We start from the raw sequence: 19,660 nt of genomic DNA, 5'->3' as shown, positions 1-19,660 counted from the left end.
TGGCAAATGTTGTGCCAATTTTCAAGAAGGGTAAGAAAGAAGACCCTAGCAATTTCAGGCCTGTCAGTCTCACGTCAGTGCCTGGTAAAATTATGGAGAGGATGATTCTTGAAGTTATTGAAGCGCACCTGGGGGACAATGCAGTCATTGGTCCCAGCCAACATGGGTTCATGAGGGGTAGGTCCTGCCTAACACATTTGATTTCCTTTTATGGTAAGATCACCCATCTAGTCGATCAAGGGAAACCAGCTGATGTAATCTTTTTGGACTTCAGCAAAGCTTTTGACACGGTTTCCCACAGGACCCTACTGGACAAAATGTCCAGCATACAGCTAAACAAAAACATCATACGATGGGTGAGCAATTGGCTGACAGGCAGGGCTCAAAGGGTTGTGGTAAATGGGGCCACATCTGGCTGGCGGATGGTCCCTGTTGGGGTCCCTCAAGGCTCCATTTTAGGGCCAGTCCTCTTCAATGTTTTTATAAACTATTTGGATGTAGGACTAGAAGGTGTTCTGAGCAAATTTGCCGACGACACCAAACTTGGAGGAGTTGTGGACTCGGATGAGGGTGGAAAGGCCTTGCAGAGAGACCTGGACAGATTGGAGAGCTGGGCGATCACCAACCACATGAAGTTTAACAAAAGCAAGTGCCAGGTCCTGCACCTGGGATGGGGCAACCCTGGCTATACGTACAGACTGGGCGATGAGACGCTGAAGAGCAGCCCTGCAGAGAGGGATCTGGGGTTGTGGTTGACAGCAAGTTGAATATGAGCCAGCAGTGTGCCCTGACAGCCAGGAGGGCCAACCATATCCTGGGGTGCATCAAGCACGGCATTGCTAGTCGGTCAAGGGAAGTGACTGTCCCGCTCTACTCTGCGCTGGTGCAGCCTCCCCTAGAGTACTGTGTGCAGTTCTGGGCACCACAGTACAAAAAGGACATTAAACTGTTGGAGAGTGTCCAGAGGGCGACGAAGATGGTGAAGGGCCTAGGGGGGAAGACATATGAGGAGCGGCTGAGGTCACTGGGCCTGTTCAGCCTGGAGAAGAGGAGGCTGAGGGGGGACCTCATCGCAGTCTACAACTTCCTCATGAGGGGGAGTGGAGAGGCAGGTGACCTATTCTCTGTTATCACCAGTGACAGGACCCGTGGGAATGGTGTGAAGCTGAGGCAGGGGAAGTTTAGGCTGGACATCAGGAAGAGGTTCTTCACCGAGAGGGTGGTTGCACACTGGAACAGGCTCCCCAGTGAAGTAGTCACTGCACCAAGCCTGTCTGAATTTAAGAAGAGATTGGACTGTGCACTTAGTCACATGGTCTAAACTTTTGGGCAGACCTGTGCGGTGCCAGGAGTTGGACTAGATGATCCTTATGGGTCCCTTCCAACTCGGGATATTCTATGATTCTATGATTCTATGATATGCAGGGATGTCAGGAGTGCAGCCTCCTCTTCTAGCCGCTCCAACCCAGGTCCGCTCCTGTCCAGCCACTGGGGCCCAGCCCGGTGCCTGTAGACCCAGGGTCAACGCCCAGGGCGAGGGACATGGATGGTGCTTTCCCCTTTGCAGTTTCAGCTGGTAGCAAAGCCGAGCATATGCCAGAGACACAAAGACAGATACAGAACACTGGCACAACTGGTCACACAGGCTGCCTCAGCAAAGGGCTGCCTTCAACAGCTCTTACACACAGGACTCACATGAAAGGGAGAAGGACAGGGAAATGCTTGAGAGGGTCCAGTGCAGAGCCACGAGGATGATTAAGGGAGTGGAGCATTCTGAGGGACCTGGGCCTCTTTAGCTTGGAGAAGAGGAGACTGAGGGGTGACCTCATTAATGTTTATAAATATGTAAAGGGCGAGTGTCAGGAGGATGGAGCCAGGCTCTTCTCAGTGACATCCAATGATAGGACAAGGAGCAATGGCTGCAAGCTGGAACACAGGACGTTCTGCCTAAATATGAGACGAAACTTCTTCACAGTGAGGGTTACAGAGCACTGGAAAAGGCTGCCCGGGGGGGTGTGGAGTCTCCTTCTCTGGAGACTTTCAAAACCCACCTGGATGCATTCCTGTGTGACATGATTTAGGTGTTCCTGCTCCGGCAGGGGGATTGGACTAGGTGATCTTTCAAGGTCCCTTCCAATCCCTACCATTCTGTGATTCTGTGAAACAGAGACAGCTGAGCCCCCTGCCTCCTCTCCAGCTGGTAGAGGCAGAAGGTCAGTACTGCAGGTGCACTCTGCACTCTCCAGGTTTTCGAGCACACACACATTTGTGGATCCCTCAAGTACCTGTCATGGCTCTTCTGTCCACCTGGAACCCCTGCCCAGACCCCAGACCCTTTACCTACTTCAGAGGTCACCTACTGACTAGCTGCTCCAGCTTGAAGCACACTGCAAATGCACACAGTCACACACTGGTCCCTCACGCACACCACAGGCACAAGCGTCCCGGGGCATAGCAGCATGGACCCACCACCCGAGACCCCCACCCCTTGCTGTCCGGCCCAGATTAAAGTCTGTGGGTGAATGCCCACACGTGGTCCCCCCCACCCAGCGCCGTGCCCCCAGCGCCGTTCCCTCAGGGCTTGGTAATGGCCGCACCCCCCCCCCCCCCCCCGCACACTGCTCCCCACCCAGCCCGAGAAGCACCCAAAGGCGCCACCACTTCTGCGCATGCACAGGCGGAACTTGGAAGGCACCGAGGTTGTGGGTGGTTCGTACGTGGGGTCCCTGAGGCGGCGGGGGGGCTGAGGCAAAGGGAGGAAGGCCGGGAAGGGGAGCAGGGATGCGAGATGATAGGGAGGGGATGAGCAGTGTGAGGGACGGGGGGAGACGGGTTTCCGCCCTATCCCGGGACATCCCAGCGCTCCCACAGGGGAAAAGGGTTTGATTTCGCTTTCTACAGCTACGAGAGAGGAAGTGACTGAAAAGTCACGGAAAGCAAGAATTCTAGACAGTAAGAAAGCTATGCTAATAAGTATAGTGTACTTTGTTGCACACAAATTCTGTGCAACAATATGCTATTGTAGGTGAGAATAAACTATGCTGCTTGCTTAAATGGTTATGAATTGAAACAACTCTAATTATAACCACAGCCCTACGGTCTTTCCTCACCCTGCAAAGAATCCTTAAATAACCTGCCAGTTCCCATGGCACCAGCTGAAAGATGTCCTGAACGTTTCTGCTGCCTCCCTGCAGCAAAAAACTTCTGCTCTATGGGGGGGGGGGGAATTGCGTCCTGCAACAGCCACTCAGCCGCGCAAGCATCTGCCTCTCTTTGCAGCAGCACTGTGGTGAACTGCAGCATCAAGAGGCAGTATGGAGAAAATCATGGCAGATCTCTTGCGGAAAACCCTTGATGATCTAGGGAGATATGCCTTCCCGAGATTCAAGAGGGAACTCAGTAAAATCCAGCCCAAGGAGCAGTATGAGCGCATCGAACTGGAGAGCCTGATGGGGCTGTCACGAGCAGCCCTCGCCGAGCTGCTGTGCAGCCACTACGGGCAGCCCTACTGCGTGGAGGTGACAGTCAGAGTGCTGAGGGCCATGGGCAGGAGCACCCTGGCATATACACTCCTGCACAGGCTGACGTATGGTAAGTTAGGGGAAATGAGGTGCAGGCAGGAACTGGGGTAGCCCTGAGTCCAAGTGTCCCATACCTGTTACTGCAAGTGCTGCAGAAGCCTGTTCCCCTTGGCACTGCACTGCCTTCAGCCCAAAATGCTGTGCTAAGACATACATCTCAGAACCTGGCCCCATAGAGAGCAAATGCTTCCTTCTACCCAGGTCTCCCTGGGAGATCCGGGGTGCACTCACAAGTCTCCAGTCGGTGTAAATAACTTGCAGATGAAGCAACATGCTCTCTGCTCCAGCCTCACCCCAGAGAAGCAGCTGGAGGGTCCCTGCACAACCCCACCTCTCCCCATGGGCCCCACTGCAGAAAGGCAGAATGCACTGGATGGGGCTCTGGGCTACACAGAGCTGGGGCACCCTGCTGGGTGGAGGGCAGGGGGTTCCTGCCCAATCCCAGAATCCCACCTTCATCAGACCTTGCTGAAGAAGTGGGAAGCCTGATACATCAACCATTCAGGTTCTTTCATTGCTAGAACTTCCCTGATAAGGTGAGGGATGAATTGCACCAAATGTATTCTCCACTTCTCTGCAAGGGGCAAGTTTTGTTGAGCGCTACAGAGAAATTGTGATCCAGAAAGCCTCTAATGTGGCTAATATCATCATGGCTCTCCTCCGTGAACGTGTACTGACCTCTGAGCAGTCTGACAGCATCATGTCAGAAGGAACCAACCAGAAGAGAATGAAGAAGCTCTATGAACTGGTGCCAACGTGGGATGTCACAAACAAATATTGCCTGTATAAGGTTCTATGTGCAACAAATCCAATTCTCACTTTAGTATATACAGGTAAGAAATGTACCCTTACTATCTTCCCAGTTGTGAAAAAGTCAAGACAGAGGCTTGGCCTTTCAGGATAATGGGCCAACTACAGATGCATATAAACACCTTTGTCCTTGGGATGGTCAGGAGCCGTTTCTTATAGGAGGTGGCAGCACATCAGTTACTGTCAAATGAAAAAAGTAGAGGAGGCTATTAAGAACACATTAGGAAAACTCACGCTTTCACCAGAATCCCAGGACTGCAAATGTAGTGCTTTAACCCTAATTTTTTCCTCTTCACTGTCTCCTCTGTCCTGCAGCTGTCCAGGCACAGGGTAGCATCATATCAGAGGGTAAGTGCTGGGTGTACTCTATACCATCATTCCCTTGTTTTCTGAATGCATCGACCCTTCCAAAGTCCCCTCCTGTCCCATTCAGTGCTGTAATGCATTTTAAGATGGCTGAAGATCCAGGCAGTCCTTGGCTTTTGGTCCCCATCCTTGACCTATGCACTGGACAGTGCTGGAAGGTGCTGCTCTCCCACACCATAGCATGTACCTCCTCCTGTTGCTCAGCTGCATTTCTTTATTTAGAAGCTGTCTCACCTTTGCTGTGCTCCAAGCAGCCCTTCCAAAGCCCATGAGGCAATCAAGTCACCCTGCTTTCTGTACCTCACCACTGACTCCCCTCTCCTGCAGGTCCCCAGAAACACATGGCAGAATTTCAAGGTGAGCTCTGAACTTCTCTGCAGCTTCATGCCCTTGTTTTCCTAATGCATCACCCTCCCAAAACCACCTCCTGTCCCATTCGGTGCTCTAATGCATTTTAAGATGGTTGAGGATCCAGGCAGTCCTTGGCATGTGGTCCCCATCCTTGAGCTATGCACTGAACAGTGCTGGAAGGTGCTGCTCTCCCACACCAGAGCAAGTACTTGTTTGTGTTGCTCAGCTGCATTTCTTTTACTTAGAAGCTGCCTCTCCTTTGCTCTGCTCCAAGCAGCCTTTCCCAAGCCCTCACAGCAATCAGGTCCCCCTGCTTTCTGTACCTCACCACCGACTCCTCTCTCTTGCAGATCCCTGGGAAGACATTTTCTATCTCCAAGGTGAGCTCTGAACTGCTCAGCATTGCCATCCCTTTATTTACTGAATACATCATCCGCCCAAAGTCCCCTCCTGCCCCATTTGGTGCAATAATGCATTTTAAGATGGCTGAGGATCCAGATAGTCCTTCGCTTTTGGTCCCCATCCTTGAGCTATCTGCTGGACGGTGCTGGAAGGTGCTGCTCTCCCACGCCATAGCAATACCTCCTCCTGTTGCTCAGCTGCATTTCTTTATTTAGAAGCTGTCTCACCTTTGCTGTGCTCCAAGCAGCCCTTCCCAAGACCTTGAGGCAATCAAGTCACCCTGCTTTCTGTACCTCACCACTGACTCCTCTCCTGCAGGTCCCCAGAAACACACTATAGAATTTCAAGGTGAGCTCTGAACTTCCCTGCAACTTCGTGCCCTTGTTTTCTGAATGCATTACCCTCTCAAAGTCCCCTTCTGTCCTATTTCATGTAATAATGAAGTTCAAGATGGCTGAGGATCCAGGCAGTCCTTGGCCTGTGGTCCCCATCCTCGAGCTATGTTGGACAGTGCTGGAAGGTGCTGCTCTCCCACACCAGAGCAAATACCTCCTCCTGCTGCTTGGCTGCATTTCTTTTACTGCCTCTCCTTTGCTCTGCTCCAAGCAGCCTTTCCCAAGCACTCGAGGCAATCAAGTCACTCTGCTTTCTGTACCTCACCACTGCCTCCTCTCTCCTGCAGGTCTCCAGGCACAGTCCGCCAGTCGACGTGCGGGTGGTAAGTGCTGAGTGAACTCTGAACTGCTCAGCATCATCATTCCCTTGTTTTCTGAATGCATCACCCTTCCAAAGACCCCTCCTGCCCCATTTGGTGCAATAATGATGTTCTAGATGGGTGAGGATCCAGAAAGTCCTTGGCTTTTAGTCCCCGTCCTTGAGCTATGCGCTGGGCAGTGCTGGAAGGTGCTGCTCTCCCACTCCAGAGCAAGTACCTCCTCTTGTTGCTCATCTGCATTTCTTTCCTTAGAAGCTGTCTCTCCTTTGCTCTGCTCCAAGCAGCCTTTCCCAAGCCCTCGAAGCAATCAGGTCATCCTGCTTTCTGTACCTCACCACTGCCTCCTCTCTCCTGCAGGTCTCCAGGATCAGTCTGGCCCTAAACCTCAGGGCGGTAAGTGCTGGGTGTACTCTTTACTGATCAGCATTGTTATCTCCTTATTTTCTGAATGCATCAGCCTCCCAAAGTCCCCTCCTGTCCCTCAAGACACACCCTTCCAAAAGCAGAGCTGGCTTTGAGTTTCCACCCTTCCCCTGTGCATCCTGGGCAGGGATCTGGTCTAGTACAGACTGAGCTTTGGAGGGAACAATCTCTCCACTTCTGAGATGAGAGGCTACAAAACACCCAAAGAGCTTATGGCTGAACTTAGGTAATGTAAATCATGATCCCCGTGAGGAAATGCAATACAGGGAATGTCTCCCTTCAGCCAACCTCAGACCTGTCCCGGGCAGCGGAGGAGAGAGATGCAAGTCTGCCTTTCTTCTCAGTGCTGGAGAGAGAGGCAAACTTGCCTCAGCTGGAGCAAGGTGGGCCACGATCTCAGCTCCACTTTGGGTAGCCACTCAAGACTCAAAATTTACAAGCAAAGGCAGCAAAGTATCTAGCAACCATAATCAGGGAATAGCACAAAGGGGGCTCCCATGTGGCTGTGCCTCACAGCAGGGAGGGTTCCACTCTCCTATTTTATGTAATAATGAAGTTCAAGATGGCTGAGGATCCAGGCAGTCCTTGGCTTTTGGTCCCCCCTTGACCTATGCACTGGACAGTGCTGGAACATGCTGCTCTCCCACACCATAGCAATACCTCCTCCCTTTTCTTGGCTGCACTTATTTTATTTAGAAGCTCTCTTACCTTTGCTGTGCTCCAAGAAGCCTTTCCCAAGCCCTCACAGCAATCAGGTCATCCTGCTTTCTGTACCTCACCACTGACTCCTCTCTCCTGCAGGTCCCCCGGCACATTCTGTCTATATAGTTCCGGATGGTAAGTGCTGGGTGAACTCTAAACTGCTCAGCATTGTCATCCCGATTTTCTGAATGCGTCACTCTCCCAGAGGTGCTCCCCAGGGGTCTGTGTTGGGGTCCATCTTCTTTAATATCTTCATTGATCATTTGGATGAGGGAATTGAGTGCACCCTCAGTAAGTTTGCAGACAACACCAAGATGGGGCGAAGTGTTGATCTGCCAGAGGGTAGGAAGGCCCTGCAGAGGGATCTCGACAGGATGGGTTGATGGGCAGAGGCCAATGGGATGAGGTTCAACATGGCTAAGTGCCGGGTCCTGCACTTTGGCCACAACAACCCCATGTAACACTACAGGCTTGGGGTGGAGTGGCTGGAAAGCTGTGCAGAGGAAAAAGATCTGGGGGTGCTGGCTGATGCTCGCCTGAACATGAGCCAGTAGTGTGCCCAGGTGGCCAAGAAGGCTAACAGCATCCTGTCTTGTACCAGGAATAGTGCAGCCAGCAGGACCAGGGAGATGATCATCCCCCTGTACTCTACTCTGGCGAGGCCGTGCCTCAAGTGCTGTGTTCAGCTTTGGGTCCCTCAGTACCAGAAGGACATCGAGGCCCTGCAACATGTCCAGAGAAGGGCTACGAAGCTGGTGAAGGGTCTGGAACACAAGTCCTATGAGAAGCAGCTGAGGGAACTGGGGTTGCTTAGCCTGGAGCAGAGGAGGCTAACGGGAGACCTTATTGCTCTCTACAAACTACCTGAAAGGAGGCTGTGGGGAGCTGAGGGTCCAGCCTCTTCTTGCAGATAACTAGTGATAGGACTAGAGGGAATGGCCTCAAGTTGCACCAGGGGAGGTTTCAGTTGGAAATTAGGAGACATTTCTTCTCAGGAAGAGCAGTCAGGCATTGAGACGGGTTGCCCAGGGAGGTGGTGGTGTCACTGTCTCTGGAGATGTTCAAGGAAAGGTTGGATCTGACACTTAGAGACATGGTTTAGTTGGGTGGGTGACATTGGTAGTAGGGTGATGGTTGGACCAGATGACCTTGAAGGTCTTTTCCAACCTTAATGATTCTATGATTCTAATGCAGTTTAAGATGGCTGAGGATCCAGATAGTCCTTGGCCTTTGGTCCCCATCCTTGAGCTATGCACTGGACGGTACTGGAAGGTGCTGCTCTCCCACACCATAGCATGTACCTCCGCATGTTGCTCAGCTGCATTTCTTTACTTAGAAGCTGTCTCACCTCTGCTGTGCTCCAAGAAGCCTTTCCCAAGCCCTCACAGCAATCAGGTCCCCCTGCTTTCTGTACCTCACCACCGACTCCTCTCTCTTGCAGATCCCTGGGAAGACATTTTCTATCTCCAAGGTGAGCTCTGAACTGCTCAGCATTGCCATCCCTTTATTTACTGAATACATCATCCGCCCAAAGTCCCCTCCTGCCCCATTTGGTGCAATAATGCATTTTAAGATGGCTGAGGATCCAGATAGTCCTTCGCTTTTGGTCCCCATCCTTGAGCTATCTGCTGGACGGTGCTGGAAGGTGCTGCTCTCCCACGCCATAGCAATACCTCCTCCTGTTGCTCAGCTGCATTTCTTTATTTAGAAGCTGTCTCACCTTTGCTGTGCTCCAAGCAGCCCTTCCAAAGCCCATGAGGCAATCAAGTCACCCTGCTTTCTGTACCTCACCACTGACTCCTCTCTCCTGCAGGTCCCCAGAAACACATGGCAGAATTACAAGGTGAGCTCTGAACTTCTCTGCAGCTTCATGCCCTTGTTTTCCTAATGCATCACCCTCCCAAAACCACCTCCTGTCCCATTCGGTGCTCTAATGCATTTTAAGATGGTTGAGGATCCAGGCAGTCCTTGGCATGTGGTCCCCATCCTTGAGCTATGCACTGAACAGTGCTGGAAGGTGCTGCTCTCCCACACCAGAGCAAGTACTTGTTTGTGTTGCTCAGCTGCATTTCTTTTACTTAGAAGCTGCCTCTCCTTTGCTCTGCTCCAAGCAGCCTTTCCCAAGCCCTCGAGGCAACCATGTCACCCTGTTTTCTGTAGCTCAGCACTGCCTCCTCTCTCCTGCAGGTCCCCGGGAACAGTCTGGCATTAAATTTCAGGGTGGTAAGTGCTGGGTGAAATCTGAACTGCTCATCATCATCACGCCCTTATTTTCTGAATGTGTCAACCCTCCCAAAGTCCCCTTCTGTCCTATTTCATGTAATAATGAAGTTTAAGATGGCTGAGGATCCAGATAATCCTTGGCCTTTGGTCCCCATCCTTGAGCTATGCACTGGACGGTACTGGAAGGTGCTGCTCTCCCACACCATAGCATGTACCTCCGCATGTTGCTCAGCTGCATTTCTTTACTTAGAAGCTGTCTCACCTCTGCTGTGCTCCAAGAAGCCTTTCCCAAGCCCTCACAGCAATCAGGTCCCCCTGCTTTCTGTACCTCACCACCGACTCCTCTCTCTTGCAGATCCCTGGGAAGACATTTTCTATCTCCAAGGTGAGCTCTGAACTGCTCAGCATTGCCATCCCTTTATTTACTGAATACATCATCCGCCCAAAGTCCCCTCCTGCCCCATTTGGTGCAATAATGCATTTTAAGATGGCTGAGGATCCAGATAGTCCTTCGCTTTTGGTCCCCATCCTTGAGCTATCTGCTGGACGGTGCTGGAAGGTGCTGCTCTCCCACGCCATAGCAATACCTCCTCCTGTTGCTCAGCTGCATTTCTTTATTTAGAAGCTGTCTCACCTTTGCTGTGCTCCAAGCAGCCCTTCCCAAGACCTTGAGGCAATCAAGTCACCCTGCTTTCTGTACCTCACCACTGACCCCTCTCCTGCAGGTCCCCAGAAACACACTATAGAATTTCAAGGTGAGCTCTGAACTTCCCTGCAACTTCATGCCCTTGTTTTCTGAATGCATTACCCTCCCAAAGTCCCCTTCTGTCCTATTTCATGTAATAATGAAGTTCAAGATGGCTGAGGATCCAGGCAGTCCTTGGCCTGTGGTCCCCATCCTGGAGCTATGTTGGACAGTGCTGGAAGGTGCTGCTCTCCCACACCAGAGCAAATACCTCCTCCTGCTGCTTGGCTGCATTTCTTTTACTGCCTCTCCTTTGCTCTGCTCCAAGCAGCCTTTCCCAAGCACTCGAGGCAATCAAGTCACTCTGCTTTCTGTACCTCACCACTGCCTCCTCTCTCCTGCAGGTCTCCAGGCACAGTCCGCCAGTCGACGTGCGGGTGGTAAGTGCTGAGTGAACTCTGAACTGCTCAGCATCATCATTCCCTTGTTTTCTGAATGCATCACCCTTCCAAAGACCCCTCCTGCCCCATTTGGTGCAATAATGATGTTCTAGATGGGTGAGGATCCAGAAAGTCCTTGGCTTTTAGTCCCCGTCCTTGAGCTATGCGCTGGGCAGTGCTGGAAGGTGCTGCTCTCCCACTCCAGAGCAAGTACCTCCTCTTGTTGCTCATCTGCATTTCTTTCCTTAGAAGCTGTCTCTCCTTTGCTCTGCTCCAAGCAGCCTTTCCCAAGCCCTCGAAGCAATCAGGTCATCCTGCTTTCTGTACCTCACCACTGCCTCCTCTCTCCTGCAGGTCTCCAGGATCAGTCTGGCCCTAAACCTCAGGGCGGTAAGTGCTGGGTGTACTCTTTACTGATCAGCATTGTTATCTCCTTATTTTCTGAATGCATCAGCCTCCCAAAGTCCCCTCCTGTCCCTCAAGACACACCCTTCCAAAAGCAGAGCTGGCTTTGAGTTTCCACCCTTCCCCTGTGCATTCTGGGCAGGGATCTGGTCTAGTACAGACTGAGCTTTGGAGGGAACAATCTCTCCACTTCTGAGATGAGAGGCTACAAAACACCCAAAGAGCTTATGGCTGAACTTAGGTAATGTAAATCATGATCCCCGTGAGGAAATGCAATACAGGGAATGTCTCCCTTCAGCCAACCTCAGACCTGTCCCGGGCAGCGGAGGAGAGAGATGCAAGTCTGCCTTTCTTCTCAGTGCTGGAGAGAGAGGCAAACTTGCCTCAGCTGGAGCAAGGTGGGCCACGATCTCAGCTCCACTTTGGGTAGCCACTCAAGACTCAAAATTTAGAAGCAAAGGCAGCAAAGTATCTAGCAACCATAATCAGGGAATAGCACAAAGGGGGCTCCCATGTGGCTGTGCCTCACAGCAGGGAGGGTTCCACTGACTTTACTCCAGTTCTCTTCCCAGTACCATTCAGGATAAGAAAGTCAGAAACATTCCTGACAAGTGTATTATCACATCTGATAAAACAAAATTAAATCCACACTGCAGCCAAATACCTAAGAGCTGTGTTCAGAGTGGAGAGTTACCCAGAGCAGCAGCTATATCAACTCAAATTCTATGTAGTCATGCTACTTACAACGTCTAAGGATCCAGACAGTTCTTGGCTTTTTGTTTCCTCCTTTGCACTATGTGCTTAGCAATGATGCAGCATGTCACTATTCCAGGCAGTGGCGAGTGTCTTCTACAGCTCAGCTGCATTTCTGTTTGCTGTTCCCCAAGCTGTCTTTTCAAGGGATCTATTGGGAAATGGAAGTACAGGGAGGATGGGAAGAGGCCATTCCTCAGGCCTCCTGCTGCTGAGCAAGAAATGTGGGGCTCAAGTGTCAGCTGGGATCTCTTGGCTTCAACCTTCATGAATAGGCCAGCAGGGCAGGCATAGGAAGGATCTCAAGAGGTTTAGGGGAAAATGTAAAGGTGGGTTCTGGACTGGGACAGCTCCTCTGGAGCATTCAGGCTCAAGAAATTCCTACAAGACCTCAGGAGTTGGGGAGGTCATCACAGCTCCTGAGGCCTTAGGGAGAAAGGATGCTCACTTGCTTGTTACTTGACAGCTACAGCTGGGGACATGCCCTCCAAAAAGACAGACTGGTCGGACGAGGGCAGCAGCGTCCATGGGGCAGCAGCATCCATGTTACCACAATATACACTCTTTGGAGACATTGATAAGAGCACCAGTCCCAGTTCGGGCAGGAACACACGCTCAGGTGCCATCTGCACGTCATGTCCCACTGAAGAGGTAAGGCAGTACTGGGTTCTCCTTGCTCCTGTCCTCACCTCAGCAACAAGAGCTTCTCGGAGCTCCTCTCCAAGGACAGTGTGTGAGTGCATGAAGACATCCAGCAGCTGGGCTCAGGGTCTGCACAACATCTCTGCCTGCTCATGCCACAGTGGTTTCACAGGCCACCCTTGTACACATCCATCTCTGGTGTTGGCCAGCAAAGGGAAGTGAAAGGAGGGATTCATTTCCAGTCACTTCAGTGCATTTGTATACAATCCTAATGAGCTCTTTGACTCATTTCATGTGGGACAGTCAAAAGCCCGATGCATTTTCTGAGCCTTAAGCCCTGAGTCAGAGCCAGAGAAGTGCCCAGGAGGAAGTCCACAGGGCCAAGACCAGAACATGCTCTTTGATCCACCAGCCTGATGGATGAGGGGAGAACCATGGATATTGTCATGGATATTGTAAGACAATATCCACAGCTCTGACATTGTCCCCCATTGAGATCCTCATAGAGAAGCTGTTGATGGATGGCAGGGTGGGCAAACAGTGAGGTGGATTGAAAATTGTCTGAACACCTTGGCCCAGAGGGTAGTGGTCAGTAGCACAAGGTCTAGTTGAAGTCTGGTAACTAGTGGTGTACATCAGGGATCTGTGCTGGGTGCAATCCTGTTTAATATCTTTATTAATGATCTGGATAATGGGACAGAGCATACCATCACCAAGTTTGTAGATGACACACAACTGGCTGTACTATTGCACGGGGCTTCCCCAGTACAAGAAAGAGCACCATGGAGCTATGGGAGGGAGTCCCACACAGGGACATGGAGATGACAAAAGGCCTGGGGCACCTCTATGAGGAAAGCCTGAGAGCACTGACACATGTTGCCAAGAGTGGTTGTGGGTCTTCTTCCCTGGAGGTCTTCAAAAAACTCTCTGGACATGATCCTGGGCAACCTGCTCTAGGTGGGCCTGCTTGAACAGGGGTTTTGGACCAGACTGTAGAATCATTTAGGTTGTAAAAGACCTTTAAGATCATCAAGTCCAACCATCCACCTAACACCACGAAGTCCACCACTAAACCATGTCCCTAAGCAGCACATCCACACACGTCTTAAATAGCTCCAGGGACAGCAACTCCACCACCTCCCTGGGCAGCCTGTTCCAATGCCTAACCACCCTTCTTGCTGCTTCCTTCAGCTTTTCTGCTGGGCAGCTTTCCAGACACTCTTCCCCAAGCCTGTACCACTGCATGGGCTTGCTATGGCCCAAGTGCAGGACCCAGCACTTACCATTGTTGAATGGCATGTGATTGGACTCAGCCAATTGATCTAACTTATCCAGATCCCTCTGCAAACCTTTCCTACCCTCAAGCAGATTCAACACTCCCACCCAACTTGGTGTCATCAGCAAACTCACTGACGGTGCACACCATCCCCTCATCAAGATCATTGACAAAAGTCTTAAACAAAAGTGGCCCCGATACTGAGCCCTGGGGAACACCTGTGGCTCTGTGCCCACCAGGTTTAACTCCACTCATAACAACCCTTCGGCCCAACCACCCAGCCATTTTTTTACCCAGAGAAGTGTACACCCATTTAAGCCATGGGCAGCCAGTTTCTCCAGGAGAATGCTGTGGGAAACGGTATTAGATGACCTCCTGAGGTCCCTTCCAACCTTGAACACTCTGTGATTCTGTGATTCTTGTTCAGGACTGGGCAGAAGAAGTGAAGCCAGAGATTATTGGGGACAAACGAGGGAAGAAAGAGATATACAGGTAAGCACCTGGTGGCTGGGTGTGTCCCATTCTGCCCTGTACAAACAGTTACAAGCATGGACCAGTTCTTACTGGAGGTGGAAGGGATTAATTCATGCCCATTAAAGATCTCTACGCCAAGAAAGCCTCCAACAGAGGAAGACATCCATGCAACTGGGAGACACAGGTGCTTTTACAGTGCAGATCCCTGACATGTCTTCACACATTGGGCAGTTGTGCTGAGGAAAGCCTCATAGCAGGACACTCCAAGGAAAAGGGCAGGGTGATCCCACAGCCTGATGTTTAACTTGACAGTTCCTTTCTCCTCTCATTCCACCACTCTGCAGAGCTCACTTTCCTCGGGCTGGTCTGTTCCGCTGTGTCGAGACGGACCTTGAGTTCCTGGTGAGGACAGCCACCAGCATTGAGTACAAGTACTCCTTCTGGGAACGTCACCTGGCTTCAGGGATCCCCCCTGTATGGATGGAGGTTGGCCCCGTGTTCGACATCCATGCCCCGCCAGGCACTGTAGAGGCCATTCATATCCCACACTTCCTGTGTCTTGGAGGTACTGTGGCAAAGATGATGGCTTGGTGGGTGAGACAGCAAGGGGCCCTACAGGAATGCACACCCACTTGCTTGCTGGCTGCCCTGGTGGGGCAAGTCAATCTCTAACATATTTTGTCCATTGACAGAGGGGAAGCAAAACACTTCCTGGATGCAAATTGCCCACATTGTTGATGGGAACCTACTCCTGGAGAAGCCTACAAGGGTGAAGTCATTCCATGCTGTGCTGGAGGACCCCAGCTTTTCCCCCATGGGTGTCATATTCCTTTCTGACAAATTGCCATTCATCCCCGTCCATTCCCTTGTGCTCCTCTATCGGGTCTTCAGTGCTGCAGACATCACCTTTCACCTCTACCTGATCCCCAACCATCGTGGCCTGGAAAAGGTGAGTGTGCCTCTGATTCTGTTCACTCAAGTTTGGTGGTTCCCAGGGTGCACACCCAGGTCACCTGTGCACGTCCTCTATGCAGTCAAGAGAGACAGGTGCCTCCAGACTGCAATTCTTCCCCTTGGCCATGGCACACATTACCAGACAGCTTCTGGGAGGACATGTCTCTCCCTTGACCACAAAACAGCCTTGGCCATGTGGTCAGAAGCAAGGCCCAACCTTTAGGTGCTTGCACTGGGGCACAAATCCCCAGAGAGGCCAGGCAGTGTGCCTGTCATCTAAGGAGAGGTGAGGGGCAGCAGCAACAACATGCCATCAGAGGGTGGCCTGGAGAGACAGTTAATCTCAGGGGACACTAAACAACACCTTCTCTGTGCCTCTGGCCCAGCAAGAGCATCAGGGAAAAACCAGGCTCATGCGGTGAAATCACCTGGAGGAAAGGCCTCTGTTGAAGAAGGTCCCACAAGGCATCAGAGGGATCCTGCTCTTTCAATCTGCTTGTAGCTTTTCCTCCTCAGCTGAGACCTACCAGAGCAATCAGACTAGCACTTTGTCTCCCTGCCCTCTTGGCACTCCCATCACCACTTCTCATGTCACTGTGCTACAATTTTGCAGGCAGTGGATGAGGATGAGAAGAGAAGTGGACACTCGCTCTTGGTGAACAAACCTCCCAACACCATCCGACCACTGAAATTTAACAGGTGGTATCGCGTATCCGGTCCTTCAAGGGCAGAGATAAACCCCAAAGTAAGTGGGCCTCGTACCTCACGACCAGGCTGAACAATAGTGTTCTCGTGTATCATCCTGACACCACCCTGCCTCTGCTAGGAGCTGAAATTCGTCTACCTGGCATTGGACAGACGTCAGCTCTTCACCGAGATCTACACCAAGGACATGGAGGAAGGAATGCAGCTCACCTTGACCAAGGTGGTCCAGGAGGGCAAAAGGGACTGCAGGCTACTCTGGGGCACCCTTCTGAGGGCAGGTAGGGAGAGCAGGATGCAGGTCTATGTCACAGGTTCTGAAAGGCTTGGAGGATGTCCAAATGTTGGGGTCCCCTGGCCTGGGAAGGGAGCATGGTGCAGACATGCTCAGGTGCAGATATTCAGACATCAAATACTGTGTGTCCCATCCTCCTGTCTTCAATTCATACTCTCCATTCTACTTCTGTCTCTCCTCCAGGTGACATCAAGCAGCCGGCCACCTCTTCCACTCCAACATGCTCAGGTTTGTTCATATTCTGGGGTGTGTGGGTTTGGCAGGGAGGTCCAGGGAGAAGGCGTCTTCAGGCATCAAATGTGGAAGGAGTGTTTCCTCAGTCATGGTGGCAGATTTCCCTTCAGCAGACATACTCATCTCAGGGGAGAATGGGGGTAGACCTGTGTGGTGCCAGGAGTTGGACTCGATGATCCCTATGGGTCCCTTCCAACTCGGGATATTCTATGATTCTATGACCCTATGATTCTAGTATGACATCCAGGCCAGGGACAATGGGACAGTATGAGGACACGAGCTATTTCCACAGAATGCCAGCCATGGCTTTCCACCTAACCTGACATCTTCCTTTGTGCTGCTCACCCATGCAGGTCACTCATTCTTGGAGCATGAGCCATCCTCTGCTCTCCAGGTCAGACATAAAGGTGAGTTCATGACTGCTTTCATTCTCCCTAATATGGCCCAGGCTGCCAGAAGGGGAAGGGCCCTGAGGCCATAATGCAGAAGGATCTGTGGACTCCTGTGTCCCCTTCATCAGTGCTTCAGGATTCACTGCAACACCAAAGAACCACAGCTCAGGGTTCTACATGCAGATGTCTTCTGAGCTGGTGCATCTCAGCTCCTGTCAGTGCAGAACTGGGGTTCCATCATGTCCCTCTGCTCATCCATATGGTCCCCTAGGAGACTCCCAGGAGGTCCCACTTGAGCTCCAAGAGGGAAGTGTCCCTGGAAACAACTCTGTCCTATCTGCCAACCCAAGGTGTCCCCGACAGCCCCAGAGAACTATATCAAAGCCCAAAACCGCTTCAGGGTTGTGGCCTATAAAGCACATCTCTAGAAACAGATTCTGTCTAGGGTGAGGAGGACCAGGATGAGATCTGCTTTGAGGTTATGGATATCTCTCTCTCCTGCACAAAATCTTAGTGGAAGTGGGAGATACAAGATGGATTAATTTTCCATGCCACCTATGCCCTAAGGGTCAAGGGACAGCAGTAATGGGACCTTCAGACTGGTGGGTTGTCTCCTGCCAAGCTGGCAGCAGCACCCAACCATTCACCCTTCTGTACATCTCCACCCTGTGCACCAGGACATTTTGTGGAGAAACACCGAGAGCAGCTGATCCAGCGTGTGACATCAGTCAACAGCATTCTGGACCGGCTCCTCAAATATTCTGTTCTGACTGACGAGCAGTACGAGAGAATCCGATCAAACAGCATCAGGCAGGAGAAAATGCGCCTCCTCTACAGCTTCATGCCCAGCTGGGACACCAAATGCAAGAACCTGTTCCTTAATGTGCTGAAGGAAACCAATCACTACCTCATCCAAGAGCTCCAGGGATTGTGAGGGCTGACTTGGGAGTGATGGTGGTTCCAGGCGAACACAGGACTTTGAGGACTGGGGGAGGGTGAGAGATGGGGAGCCCCAGGATCGGATCTAAGGGCTCAGGGGAACCTGCACTACAGTCTCAGGAGGAGCCAGAGGCCAGTGCTGCTGAGGGGGCCCGATGAGGTAGTGTGGTGAACCTTCCCGTGCACTGCACCACATGGGGAAAAAGCTGGCCCCAGAGCCAGCAGGTGTGAAAATAAAAATAAAAACTTGAAATGGTGCTTCTGAGCCAGGAATTGTCCTCAGAGCACAAGACTATTTGCACCCGTGTTTGTCACTTCCCGTGTTCTGCCTGCCCTCTGAGCGCTGTTCCAGCACAGCCCAGGTCTACCAGCCCCACACAGCCGCCTCAGCTGCCCCCGAGGATCCAGGGGGCTCAGGCATAGGGATGGCTCCTGGGTGTCCCCACAACTGACAGCTCCTGTCAGGAGACCCCCCTTGGGACAACAATCACCCCCACTGGCCCCTGTTGCCTTAAGGCTGCCCCCACAATCATCTCCCACAGCCTGAGTAACCCCGGGATCTCTGGCGCCCCTGAATCCAGTGCCCCTACTGCCACTCCCTCAGCCCCCTCAGGGGGTGCCTGAGGAAAAGGGAGGGAGGGAAGCCAAAAAGGGGAGCAGGGGATGCAAAAGAATAGGGAGGGGGCGAGCATTGTGAGGGGCGGGGGGGTCCATGGCACACCAGCACAGCAGCACCCGGGTTTCTGTCCTATCCTGGGACAACCCATCGCTCCCCCAGCCCGGGAAGGTTCGATTTCTGTGCAGTTCCTGCAGGCCCATACCAGAACTCGGAACTACACACAAGGCTGGCTGCTGCCATCCCAACCCCAGAAGCTGGGGAACAAACATGCAGAGTGATGTTTTTCTTCCAGCATGGGCAACTATGGACATTTGCTTTGTTCCAAGTACATACTGGAAATTTTCTCAGTTTTAAGCACTACAACCTTACTATTTTCTCTTCCAATCCTCTGTTCCAGATCCCATATCTGCTGCAGCGAATGGCATTGTGAAGCCCAGGCACACTGTGCAGGCTTAAATTCCAGTCCTTTGGAGAGCAAGACTTTGGCTTATGATCAGGAATTTAGCAATCCAAGTGCATTATGCCTGTATTGCCATAATTAAATCAATGGCATAGAGCCGTAAGCAGGGCTGACATTTCTGTCTGTTAGCCACACACAACAATATTACAATTAACGACAGATCTATTTTACTTATCTTGAACCACCTATTTGGTAACTACAGGCCTGTCAGTCTCATGTCAGTGCCTGGTAAAATTATGGAGAAGATTATCCCGGGAGTTACTGAAGCGCACCTAGGGGACAATGCAGTCATTGGTCCCAGTCAGCATGGGTTCATGAGGGGTAGATCCTGTTTAACAAATCTGATTTCTTTTTATGATAAAATCACCCATCTAGTCAATCAAGGGAACCCAGTTGGTGTCATCTTTTTGGATTTCAGTAAAGCTTTCAACACAGTTTTCCATAGGATCCTACTGGACAAAATGTCCAACGTACAGCTAAAAAAAAAAAAAATCATACGATGGGTGAGCAATTGGCTGACAGGTAGGGCTCAAAGGGTTGTGGTAAATGGGTCCACATCAGGCTGGTGGCCGGTCACCAGTGGGATCCCCCAGGGCTACATTTTATGGCCAGTTCTTTTCAATGTTTTTTATAAACAATTTGGATACAGGACTAGACGGTGTTTTGAGTAAATTTTCTGATTATACTAAACTGGAAGGTGTTTTTGACTCTGTTGAGGGTGGAAAGGCCTTGCAGAGGGATCTGGACAGATTGGAGAGCTGGGCAACAACCAACTGCATGAAGTTTAACAACAGCAAGTGCTGGGTCCCGCACCTGG

At 51.5% G+C, this 19,660-nt stretch overlaps 1 protein-coding gene and 1 long non-coding RNA gene across 30 annotated transcripts in view; one reads left to right on the top strand and one right to left on the bottom strand.

The window, feature by feature from the left end:
- LOC118260512 (uncharacterized) overlaps positions 1 to 19,660 on the bottom strand; it is a 40,105-nt gene that overhangs the window by 8,783 nt on the left and 11,662 nt on the right. Inside the window, exon 6 of one of the 3 annotated variants that reach the window (XR_007709363.1) lies at positions 4,514 to 4,571. The exons of the other annotated variants lie outside the window; for them this stretch is intronic. This is a non-coding gene — a long non-coding RNA (uncharacterized LOC118260512). The remainder of the gene's footprint in view (positions 1 to 4,513; positions 4,572 to 19,660) is intronic. 3 annotated transcript variants of the gene reach the window in all.
- Positions 2,669 to 18,021, top strand: LOC118260515 (NACHT, LRR and PYD domains-containing protein 1-like). 27 transcript variants are annotated; one of them, XM_035570842.2, is made up of 26 exons: positions 2,674 to 2,699; positions 3,280 to 3,591; positions 4,163 to 4,414; positions 4,707 to 4,739; positions 5,085 to 5,114; positions 5,459 to 5,488; positions 5,829 to 5,858; positions 6,193 to 6,228; positions 6,583 to 6,618; positions 7,450 to 7,485; positions 8,792 to 8,821; positions 9,164 to 9,193; positions 9,538 to 9,573; positions 9,929 to 9,958; positions 10,299 to 10,328; positions 10,663 to 10,698; positions 11,053 to 11,088; positions 12,323 to 12,507; positions 14,202 to 14,266; positions 14,593 to 14,813; positions 14,941 to 15,197; positions 15,816 to 15,947; positions 16,029 to 16,185; positions 16,383 to 16,427; positions 16,787 to 16,840; positions 17,503 to 18,021. In XM_035570842.2, exons 2-26 carry the CDS (start codon positions 3,315 to 3,317, stop codon positions 17,757 to 17,759), a joined length of 2,361 nt encoding a protein of 786 aa, XP_035426735.1. In that variant the 5' UTR covers positions 2,674 to 2,699; positions 3,280 to 3,314; the 3' UTR covers positions 17,760 to 18,021. The 27 variants fall into 27 exon arrangements, with proteins under 27 accessions (XP_050572738.1, XP_050572721.1, XP_035426735.1 ...); XM_050716764.1 differs by lacking the exon at positions 10,299 to 10,328 and having other exon boundaries at positions 2,670 to 2,699; XM_050716775.1 differs by lacking the exon at positions 4,163 to 4,414.

The sequence above is a fragment of the Cygnus atratus genome, unplaced genomic scaffold (assembly GCF_013377495.2).
Source record: "Cygnus atratus isolate AKBS03 ecotype Queensland, Australia unplaced genomic scaffold, CAtr_DNAZoo_HiC_assembly HiC_scaffold_34, whole genome shotgun sequence".
Taxonomy (NCBI): Eukaryota; Metazoa; Chordata; class Aves; order Anseriformes; family Anatidae; genus Cygnus; species Cygnus atratus.
This window is presented reverse-complemented; position numbering and strand designations above follow the sequence as displayed.